General features: G+C 41.7%; 1 protein-coding gene across 3 annotated transcripts in view; it reads right to left on the minus strand.

Moving 5' to 3' along the window:
• The window catches only part of MAD1L1 (mitotic arrest deficient 1 like 1), a 362,358-nt gene that overhangs the window by 153,967 nt on the left and 196,665 nt on the right, over positions 1-11,726 (minus strand). For 2 of the 3 annotated variants that reach the window (XM_062587950.1, XM_062587949.1), the window contains exon 15: positions 4,055-4,145. In XM_062587950.1, the coding sequence (XP_062443934.1) occupies positions 4,055-4,145 (91 nt within the window). Of the gene's footprint in view, positions 1-4,054; positions 4,146-6,555; positions 6,770-11,726 lie in introns of those variants that run through there. The other variant, XM_062587951.1, reaches the window with a different exon arrangement.

Here is an 11,726-nt window from a genome sequence, read left to right on the forward strand (position 1 = left end):
AGCAGCCAAACTTGAAGAATCTCTTCTCCTTCAACACCAAGGGTAGAGGAGAGCAGGAAAAGCAGGAGAGCAGTATTTGCATAAGGAACACTTCACATCCGCTTGGTTGCCTGTAAACACAAGACTCCTAGCAGTAAGAAATGCTAATTGAACCCTCTTCACAAGTCTTTCCTCCCACTTTATCCAAAAAGCACTGATTGGATCTGTCTCTTTTGTTCCAGGCCTCAAGTTGCACTTTTCCACCAGCAAATTGGGAAGACAGACCAGATCATTTCAGATAACTCAACAAACCAAACCCTTTACTAAAATCTCAGCAATTCTACCCAACATAGGCCAAGGAGTAACAACGTGTTTGCTTTCCCAGATTAAAGAGTTTCAGCTTTTTTGGTTTCACTGAAAGAGAGAAGGGTAGAGAATAAGAGAGAAAATTATCTGGTTAAACTTGCTCTTTTTGCATATTAATTAAATTCACTTCTCAAGCCACAGTTCCAATGTTTTTCTTAAAATAACGTCCCGGGTGGGAGGGGAGGGGGCACCCTCAACAGGGTGTCTTTTCTCTACAATCCCACCATTTCTTGCATATTTGCAATCTGAGGGGTTTATTAGCAGTGAAGTCTGACCAGTGAGTAATATCTATGCTAAAGTCTTTATACAGTGAAGGAAAATCAATGCAGCCTGCAGCCAGGTGTCAAAAGCCAAGAGGCGTTGCAAGAGGAAGGCTGTGGCAGTGGAAAGCATCTTCAGCCATAATTTAAGCTGTCCTCACACAAGGGGAGAACACAGGGAGATGTCAAATGCTATATACACTGGTGTAGATAGCCATCAATATTTCAATTTCTTTACTTGCTAACACTGAGCTCAGAGCGTAAATCACATACCTAGATAACGTAATAGCACCTTTCAGCATGCATACTTGCCCCCCAGCCAGTCAGTTGGGATCATGTAGTTCACAAAATGGTATATTGGCAATAGCAGCCAGAGCAGGGATGGGCAAAAGCCACGTGCAAGCAAGCATTTTTAAAGCAGAACTCCTTTCCACACATCACACAAGCCAAACCTTGACAGTTTTGAACTCTGAGTTACCAAAGATTAGCACTATCCTCTTAGATTTTGTTCACTGCACATGGCTTTATGAGCTAAATGGACTTTAGTCCAGTATGGTGTAAAAGCAGCCAAAGCCTTATTTCTAAATCCTGCTTCCTCTTCTTTCAAATTCACAACTTTAACGCATCCCTCCTATGCACCTTTCATTTAGTGGATACAATTCCAGCAAGAGTTGGTGGGGGGAGGTATTTTAAAAGGAAGGAACTGCAGATAAAGGTTTGTTAGCCATCTTCTTCCTACCTTGTCTTAGACCAAGCCCTGTTTCTCATATCTTTATTTGATGCCATGCTTTTCCCATGTTTGTACTTTCACTCCTGTCTTTCTGTTCAGTCAAATCTTCTTGTTATTTCTGTATGTAAAGTCTATCCTGCTTTATTTTTTGTGATAAAGAGAAGTTACTTCGACCCATCATTTTGCAATGATTTCTTTCAGAGATGGGAACAAATAACATGTCAAATTATCAATGTGACCTCACCTGAGTGTATAATAATGCACACATGGGCTGATGGAAGAGGTGAATTTCTAAGGTCATCCTTAAATTAGTGGTTTCGAGCTGTAAGAAATAATTTCTAGTGTGCTTATTTCATTCAAAGCTTGGGCTGTCAACGCAAAAATCACCAAGTTTTATTGGGAAGGTTGATGCTTTACCCTCTAAGGAGCACTGAAATTTTGACCACTGATTGACACCAACATCTTAGTATTCAGCTTACACATTCCTGTAGCTATGTTCTCTTCCTTACCATCGCTTTGGAGAAGATGTTTTTGGCAGCCAATCCTCTAAGACAGAGGGAAGTGAAAGCTAAGGAAAAGTAGAGCTACTTCCTGTTAAATAAAGAATTAAAGCCATATCCTCAGCTTTGGCAAAGCAGATATTAGAGCATGATTACCTTAATTCAGCTAACTAACTAGCTTTTAGGGAGACTGACAGACTTCTCTTTCCCAGACCTGCTACACGAGATGACCACTTTCCTTCTCCTTCTTCTGCACCTATATGTTATCTCATCCCTCCCATAAAATGTTTTCTCTGCTCTGTCTTTAAGTCATTTCTATTCTCCTCTAACTTGCTCCGCAACGCCCTGATGTGCACAATATGATATCGCAAGAGTGAGCACCATTGATGAGGTATCACATAGGCCATGGAGATCCTGTGATGAACTATCAAGACTTTTTCAGTGAACAATACAATTGTCATTGTGTCACTCAAGCCTTCCTACACAAAGAAATGGCAGCGCTACAACAGTATGAAGGTCACATCTTGTTCCCAACTTGTTACTATACTATATTTCTACTCTGAAAGCTCAGCTAGCATAACGGTAGCTTCTGATGATCTCCTCTACAAATGACCAAAAGGCAGACATTAAGGAAGTCTGCACTGAAAGGCTGGGATTTTTCTTCACTGAAACTGGGCTCTGAAAAGTCTGGGGCTTTGGTATCAAGAGCTACATTATAGTTTCGTCAACAGCAGCAAACAAAGCAAAGCATGTCTAGATATCATGAAGAAAATAGGAACTTCTCTGGTCAGGACTACTTGGCAAGTCAGCAGCTATTCTGAGACAATGATGACAGATTAAATGTGATTTGAGTGAGTTGTAAACCATTCTGAAACCAAAGCTGCTGTTATATATGTTGCAGACCCAAGCATCCAAACCCAAGCCCAAAGCTTTCATCTCTTTCTGATGACTGAAACCCAATTAAAGAGGAGCTGAGTGACAGGTTTCACACTAAACATGGCTCAGCAGAGAGGCTCAGCAGCTCTTAGCTCCCCGCTTTATCAAAGCTGTCACTTCCCCTGTCTCTAGAATTGGTAATAATGATAATAAAAAAAAAAAGCACTTGATTTGGGACTAATAGGTGTCAAGATAAAATCAATGCTCTATCTGAAATTTGGGTAATTTCAAACCTGCAGGTTTTCTACCATGAAGCAATTTATACAAAAATGAAAAAAAGAAAAACCAAGAGGAGGGGGAGAGAGAGAAAGAAAAATTAAGAGAACGAAATGTTACAATGCTGTGTTGTTCAGCATATCAGAGAGAGCAGCTGGGAGAGAGAATACCACTCAGAGCAGGATGGGCTTTGATTAAACAGACTCAGGTTCCTGCTCACTCCAGAACCTCTCAAGCATGAAATGCTACCAAAGCTTGAAGCAACTCTCATATCCCTCTCTGCACAGGGAAGTTACAAAAAGAAAGCAGCCTGAATAGACAGTCCACCCCACTGCTGCAGGCTTTCCCTGCCCTCCTTCCAGGAAAGGGCAAATTCATTGATGCATCTAGAAGGAAAATCCGAAGAACTCCTTCTGCCATATCGGACAGCATCTACCTCAGCAAAAGGATTGTGATAAAGTACCTACAGTAACACAACATGTTTGTCTACAGCAAAAGCAACACACCCTTCACCTTTCTGATTCCACACCTTCTCCCTCTCTTTCTGTGCTCTGTAGATGCTGTCATGTCATCTTCTCAACAGCCCTGATGCTTCACGGCTTGAAGAATTCGTGCCTAACAAAGCCACAAACTGAAGGTTCTTGTCTCAATTACAGGTAACAGCAATGGAGTTTTAACTACAGACGGATTTCAAATTTTCTTTATCAACCACTAATTGATAAGCCCTGTCTACACATCCACTTTGGGATGAATGAAGTTGCAGACTGATGATTTATGGCAGTGGAGTTTTCTAACACAGAATATTTTTTAAGGCTCTGAAATGAAGATGTTCCAGACAAATGCATTGAAAAAAGGCAACTGTACTCATGTGATCGGATCTGACACCAAAGCATTTTCGTAACATGTTCAAACAGAGACAAGGTATGTTGGTGCAGCTTGCATAGGCTTTCTAAAGCAGCCTTGGCCAGATTAAGGAGAATGAGTGCTGTGAGGTTCCCTGTGGCATATCTCTGGTGAACAGATTTCATCAAGTTCTCCAGTCTTTCTGGACATATCACATTTCCTACCTGCAGAGTTAGCTTCTCCAGTTTCACTTCTAGAGCTCTATTCTCCCCTTCTAGTTTGCTGCGTTCAGCTTCCAGCTCTTCAATTTTCAGCCTAGAAAGGAAAGGAAAGGAAAGGTAATAAATGCTGTGTCCCTGCATAGCTCCACCACAGATAAAGTAAAAAATGAAGACACAAACACTGGCAGATTCTTCCTGTGTTAAATATCACAAAGCTATACTAATGAGATAATTAAAACCTATGATTAAAAGATACAGCATTATATGATTAACATAAGATTAAAAGAATGTGTAATTAAAATATACAACTTCAATATACAGCAAATTCAAATAGAGACTATCTGAACCAGAGACTCAGTCTGGACCATCATGTTTAATAATCACCAACAGCTAAAATCTCCATGAACGTGTCAAATCTCTTTTTGATCTGATTTATACTTTTGGCCTTCACAACATTCCTTGGCAGAAAGTTCCACCATTTAATTATGCGCTGTATGAAAAATTAGTTCATTTTGTTTTATACTTCACATGTGATTACTTTACTGAGCACCTGTTAGTTCTGCTATGAAAAGTTGTGAACAATCGTTCCATACTCCCTTTCTCCACTATCGCTTTACAGGCTTTCTCTATTATTTCTTAAAGAATCTCATTTTAGTCTTGCCTCATATCAAGGCTCTTCCATATTTCTACTCATTTCTATTGCCCTTCTTTGTACTTCCGCAAGTTTTTTATAGACTTTTTGCTATAGGGAAAGCTAGAACTACAAACAATACTCAGATGTATTCAGTGCTATAGTGAGACATTCTGCTTTCTTCTCAATTTCTTTTCTAATAATTCCTACTATTCTATTTGTCTTTTTGACTACTGAGCACTTAACTTATTTTCAGAAGATTGTTCACAACAATGTAAGATCTCTTTCTTGAGTGATAACGGCTCATTCAGAGCTCACTATTGTGCAGGTATAGCCAAACAAGCTTTTTCTTACGTGCGTGGCTTTATGTTTATCGACATAGGATTTCATCTCCCATTTTACCGTGCAGCACCATAAGATTCTTCTACAGCTCCTAACAGTTTTCAGTTTGATAAGTTGAATAATTTCATATCATCTCAAATGTTGTTACCTCACTAATCACAAACTTCTCTCTGTGTTGGACAACAAGTTCCCAACAAAAACTATTCTGGGATCTACTGGAAAACTCTCAATATTGTGAAGACTGACTGTTTATACTTTGATTTTCTATATTATAACTGTCTGTAATATAAACAAGCATAAATTCACAGAAGAAAACTACAGCATGTTTTTACGAAATACAAAGATATTGTCTCTGGCTCAGGAAGTCCTTGAGATGATACACTAGCAGCTGGGAGACCTTCCTGCCTAAGTATCACAGCAGGCTTGTCCTATTCGCATACTTCTCTACAGGCCATCACTGCAAACGGTACAGTGGGACAGTCAGTCCCGTGTGGCTTTTATATTTTTACTAATGCAAGAAAGAACCTTCCTTATGCCATCAGAGAAAACTTCTTAAAGACCTTTAGTTGAAAGCTCTTTGAAAAGTCAAACGTACAATATCAACCGTATCAGCTTTAGCCAAACGATGGTTGAATACTTTAGAGAACTCTAGCAGACTTGCTAGGCATGACAAATTATTTTAAAACGTGCAGCAGAACATTTTTGCTTGCATTTAAATACAGAGCACAAAAACCTTAATATTGCTTCAAGAACCTCACCTTTCGCATTTTAACTTCTTGTGATTAACAGTGCAACTAATGCATATTAACACTGATCTTTGCATCTAATTTTCTTAGGATCCTTTTCTAGAGTTTTTTTTTTTAATATTCTTGATAACATTCACTTTTAAACGACCTAAATTAAGCTGAAAATCTTTGTACCATGAGAATAAACAATATGTCCCTCTGCCAGTCCAGAAATTATCATGCAATAGACTATTCAGGTGCAGCTAGGAAGCTACCTCTTCTGTTAATTAGGCACATAAGAGGAAAAAGTTGCAAAACTTTTCCATAGAAGTTGAACTTCAACATGTTCAGCATAAAAATGTCTGCTTTATAAATATGTAGCTTGAATTGCTTAAATTATTTGTAAGCCTGACCCCTGCTGGTAATTTTCAGATATTATAAAGTATCATCTTTTCCCATTCTTGGAAGCTTCTAAAACGCAGAGAAGTGGCTTTTAGCATTGTCTAGGCCATTAAAAAAGATCATCAATAATTTCCAGAAGAGACACAAAGCTAATGGGGATGGAGAGTACTGAAGAAGCAGAAGACTGAAAAGGTCGGAAAAAATGGAAATTCAAAATGGAATTAATGCTTTTAGCTGCGTGTTTCTAAATGGATTGCAGAGCAGGCCACGGAAAGAGCAACATTTTCTTCCGAGGAAGAGCAGCATGGCAGCTCCCGAAAGGTCGGGACCAGACACCCACGACTCTCACGAGCACTTTTGCTGCACTTGACACGCTGAATTTTAATTTAGAACAAGTTTCTCACCAGCCGCCCTCCCAAGGCGGCCGCGAGGCTCCTGCCGGCTGCCCCCCGACCGTCCTCTCCGCGCCGACGCCGGAGCCCCCCCCTGCTCTCACGCCGCCAGCTCCGAGGAGGTTCGAGACACAACCACGCCGGGACCAGGGCAAGTTTAAGCGATTACACTCGTAACGGCGCTGGCCCTTCGCCCGCCCCGCGGTCGCCTGCTCTTTCGCCATATCCCACCCCAGAGCCAGCGCGGCGCTTTCCGGCTGGTGCCCCGGGGAAGGTTGGGCGACGCGCCCGCACCCGCGCCCCTCTTCGTGCCGGGCTGCAGAGCGGGGATCCTCCAGCCCAGCACGGGAGCGCCCTTCCCGCACCGCCCTGCCGCTGCGCTGGGGGCGAGCGGCCGACGGCCGAGAACATCGCTGCAGCCTCTCCGCAGCACTCGAGAGGTTTTGCAGCACTCACTCATACTTTCACTACTTATCCCGCTCCTAACCTATTTTTAACACTGTTAGGCATCCTGCATTTCCAGTAGGAAAGCACTAAGAACCATTAGCAAACCATTTGTGGTATTCTGTCTTGGCTTAACGGCCCTGGGGAACACTTTCCAGTGGCAAGGAGAGAGAGAAGCAAAGGGAAATCCTAGCTATATATAAACACAGCAAAGCATTTGCAGCTGGTGGTTAAGATACGGCAGTCAAATATTGAAAAATATTTACTTGCTTGGCACTTGAATTTTTCATCTAAGTAAATTCAGGTACAGGGCCAACTCAGTGCTGCTGCTGGATGCTACAACATGCATAAAGGCAGAGTTAGTTTGCATGCGGCCTCATCTTCTCGCTGTCCAGGGACATCCACAGTAAGATATGCAATGCCTATTTTATCACCGATTTGCATGCCTCAACTTGTTACATATGAAAGTTACTTTCAAGTAGGAAGAACAATTCAAGACCAATTCACACGAGAACAACAAAAAGAGTAAAGATCTGGGTACAGTATAATCAACTCTCAATTTAATGTTTTGCCCAGAATGAATGCTGCTACTCATTTTAACAGCAGCTCTGTGATACGACGAAGGAAGAAACGTCAGTAACTTTCTAATATATACACGTTATTCTGAACTTTAGTGATGCAGGGAAAATCAATTGGATTAATTTCTGGAAAGTTTACCAACTTATTCTATGTACTGAGGTCTGAAAACATGAAAACAAACTCTGGAAAAGATCTCTTCAAATTTCTGGAAGGCTTTTTCTGCATCAGAGACAGAGAACTTAACCCAGAAGAGAAGCCTCCAAAGGCACAAGATTAACTCAAGCCATCTCAGTAGGCTTTCACAAGATTAAATTTAGCGCAAGCACAGATAAATTTGTATTTGCTCCAAATGGTGGATTTTCCCATTTCCCCAAACTGAATTTTATATTGTCTCCACTACATATTTCACTCTCCCAAATTTGTAGGGGGAACAACAGCAACAACAAATCTGCAGCTTCACTACACCCTTTCTGCTTAAATGCCACATGTGACAACCAGGAGATACCACACTGTGTGTGGTCAGTCTACCAGGGAAGCGCCTAGATGGTGAGCGCTGCTAGAGAGAATGGCCACACTGCTCTTATTTTAGAGAGAAAGAGGTGAGACAGAAGAGAGGAAGGAGGTGCAACTTTCAACAGCATCTAGGCACTTCCAGAAGTCTCAGTCCACTGCTTTCCAATGGAGTTAACCCACCATTGCCCCGTTTTTTTTTTTTTGTTGTTGTTGTTGTTTTTCAGTGTTGTCAGAGATGGTACGTGATGGCTCGTAGAGTACTGTGGGTATCAGCCAGGAGAGGCCTGTCTAGCAGAGGGCCCATGTGTGGCGAGGACATGGCCACGTGGCAAACCTACTGCTGAACAGGAAACTATTGAATGGAGCAGAAAATGCATGTGTTGGGAAGACACTATTAAGGGATCCAGATGGCAGTGAGATGGTGTTAGGAGCAGAGCAGAGAGAATTCCAGCAAGTGTGACTAATAGGCATTGGCAAAGACACGAATTTCTTTTGAATTACTGCAGCTCTACCCAGTTACTAAATCCACAGAAAACATTTAGGATTTACTGGGGTTGCAGTTTGACAGTAGAAAGAAAAAGTTCAGATTTGTTCCAGCTGAAAAGGTCCTTCAGCTGCTGCCACAAGTCTTTACTAAAGTTTTCAAAAATGCATTACTTTTAGTCATATATATGACATTCTGAAACATCAGTTTCTGCACAGCTATCACCATCCCCCTCAAACGTGTTAATGCCTAAATGCTCTGTGCTTTGGCATAGCCCACAGTACATGAACTCAACAGTTTGACCACTTTTCCTTTTCATAAGATCTGCAGAATATAAACAAATATGATTTCAGAGGGAGCAGCAAGAGGTGCGAGAATGACAGCATTAGCACTGGCTTTTATTGTCTCTTCAGAAATGATGATGCTGGGAGAGAGCTTCACATTTAAAGTTATAAAAGGTCTGACGAAAGAGCACTTTGTTCTCAAGAGAAGGAGAAAAACTGATAAAGTCTTTCAAGTTTCTCACCGAAAATTTACTTTCCATACTAAAGAAAAATGAGACAAAAGATACATTTTAAAAAACTCTCACTCACAGGAGGTGAATACAGATTCAAAGGATTAATATGGATTTTTTCTTCCCCTTTATGTCTCTCCTGCTTTTGTTTTCAGAAGTTAGCTTCTAATCAGAGAGTGTACATGGAAATGCCTGGAAGCTCACAGTCCCTTCCTGCTTTGCAGGCTCCTCTCCCTGGCTTCTGCTGGTTTGGCTCCATTTTTCACATTCCTTCATGACAGCAGCTAACTGGAAAGGCTGGGCTCAGTCCAGAAGAGCAGACACATCGTACTGTAGGTTAATGGGATTTCAAGTACCGTGATAAACTACAATAATGGAAATAACTCCTTCATAAGCTGTGGGATTTCCTTCTCCACTTTCCAATTTGTAAAGTTTGTACTCCTCTTCTCCCTGTTTTCTCCCAGAATTAATCTGCGACAGCTTTCTGCAGAAGGAAGGAAGACCAGAAGAGTTCTTGTTCCCAGCTGCTTCTCAGGCGCCAGATAAAATTGAGTAAGCTGGTCCTGTTGAGGCCCACAATGACACAGCAGGAGGAAAAGCAAAGCAAATCTAATTGCTAGCCATACTCATCCCTGTTCTCCTCCAAACCCATTCTGTTTCTTAATCACAGCTACCCAGCTCACCTTTGCTGCCAGGAGCAGACACAGCCAGCCCGGCTGCCTCGAGTGGTCTGACATGGACCACAGAGAATGGTCTCAACCCTGAAGCATGAGGAAAGATGGTGATTTCTCATGTGTTCCTTTGAAAAGGAGCTTTCTTCTGCAAAGAAAGAACTTGGCCCAATTTCTTGTTCAATACACAGAATACGACAGAAAACTCTAGAGTTAGGCCCGAGCCCATCCTTAGGCTGCTTAAGTCTGGAACCATAAGAACAACACTTTATACAAAGTCAATTCTGCAATGCAGAGAAGCATGTGTGCTGCTGGCTGGAGTGTTTGAGAGATTGATAAGAGACTTGAAGCAGCAACAGCAGCCAACAGTGTGGAAAAAGGAGCAAGAACTGGCTTACTAGCTCTCAAGAAAGACAGTAGAAAGAGAACACTTTGCATCAAATCATTTACTGTTAGAAACCAGAAGAGCTGTGCAGGAAAAAGGTGATTAAAAAGGAAGAAATAAAAGCTTTTTAGAACAGTTCTGTAGCTAAATGACTAGCATCAAGGCTTGGGACAGGCATTTAAATCATCTGGTCTACCGTAACAACAAAAAGCAGTTCAGTAAAAAGCGTCAGACAAACCCATCTGGTATTAGATACTGTGCCTGTGGTTTCTGTGCACCCGTAGCCTCAGGAGCCTGTGGTACTGAAACAGGAAAGTGAAGAAAAGACAAAATATCTGTAAAAAAATTCCAGAAGCCTAGCCTCTTTGCTGAAACAGCTTTCAATGTATTACTCATCACTGGAGAATAGCTCCACATCATTAATGGCTTTACTGGGAACAGGTCTCTGTTTCTGTAATACTTTTTAGGGAGACTGACACAATTTGATGAAAGGAAGAGACAGATGAGATTAGTAGTCAAAGAAATTCTTTTCCAAAAAAAAAGGAGGGGGGTAGAAAAGGAGAACAAGATTATAGGAGGTTTTAGGGCTTGCTTTGTGCAGAACCCAGCACACAGGACACCACAATAACATAACAACTGGGCACTTGTGAGTTCCTGTTGCCCCAGCTCAGGGAACAGACTCCAGTTCAGGGGAAAGCCACCCACCTCCATCCCCTCCGCCAACGAGAAGCAGTCCTAAACTATGTGGCAATCCAGCCCTTTCCCCTTACACACACTGCCCCTGAAGCTGCCCAGTTAATAGATTGCAATTGCTGCTCTGTGAAGATAAATACTGAATAATGAGTCTTGGAGGTGAAAATAAAGAGACTGAACGTCTGCTACATGAAAAGGTGCTGCAGCCCACACCAATCCAGGGAAGAGAGACACTGAGGAGATACTGTAGAAATACTCTGAAAACCTCCAGCTCCCAGAAGACAGCAAACAGCATGTTGCTTTTACTGATAGAGAAGCATAATATTAATCATGAGTGAGGGGTTTAATGTTGCTGAGGAGCTGCTGAATAGCAGCAGTATAAACATTAGGCTTCAGAGGGTCTAGTGTCCCTTAGCAAAGGAAAAATCTGAATGAGCTCAGGTCCAAACACCCACAGCAAACAAAGCAAATACAAAAAAGGTTTATCCTGCTGAAAGAGGGAAGCCACAGCATACTGTCCCCTGCCAGAACTCAAGTATCTGATCGAATAAAAGAAGATGCCTGCTCTTCTCTGGCTCTTCACAACTACCGTACCAGCTTGAGGAACTACATTCCAGGAGCGAGTCCCTAAGATCAGGTTTACAGCTCTACAATGTATTGGAATACCTTAGCTGAACATGTGTTATTTTCAAACATCTCCCATCCTGCTACAGAGCTGGGCTTTCAAAGCTGTAAAACAAGCTCCAGAGGCGAAGCACAAGAGCAAAGTCATAACATTCAGGCCAGTAATTTCTGCTTTCTGCAAGATACTGCTTTCTGCAAAAGCTAGCTTTCAATCCTAAGAGGCAGTAACACTTTATAGTGATGGAGCTGAAAATATAAAAGAATTAAGAAGAGAAA

The sequence above is a fragment of the Rhea pennata genome, chromosome 15 (assembly GCF_028389875.1).
Source record: "Rhea pennata isolate bPtePen1 chromosome 15, bPtePen1.pri, whole genome shotgun sequence".
NCBI classification, from domain to species: domain Eukaryota; kingdom Metazoa; phylum Chordata; class Aves; order Rheiformes; family Rheidae; genus Rhea; species Rhea pennata.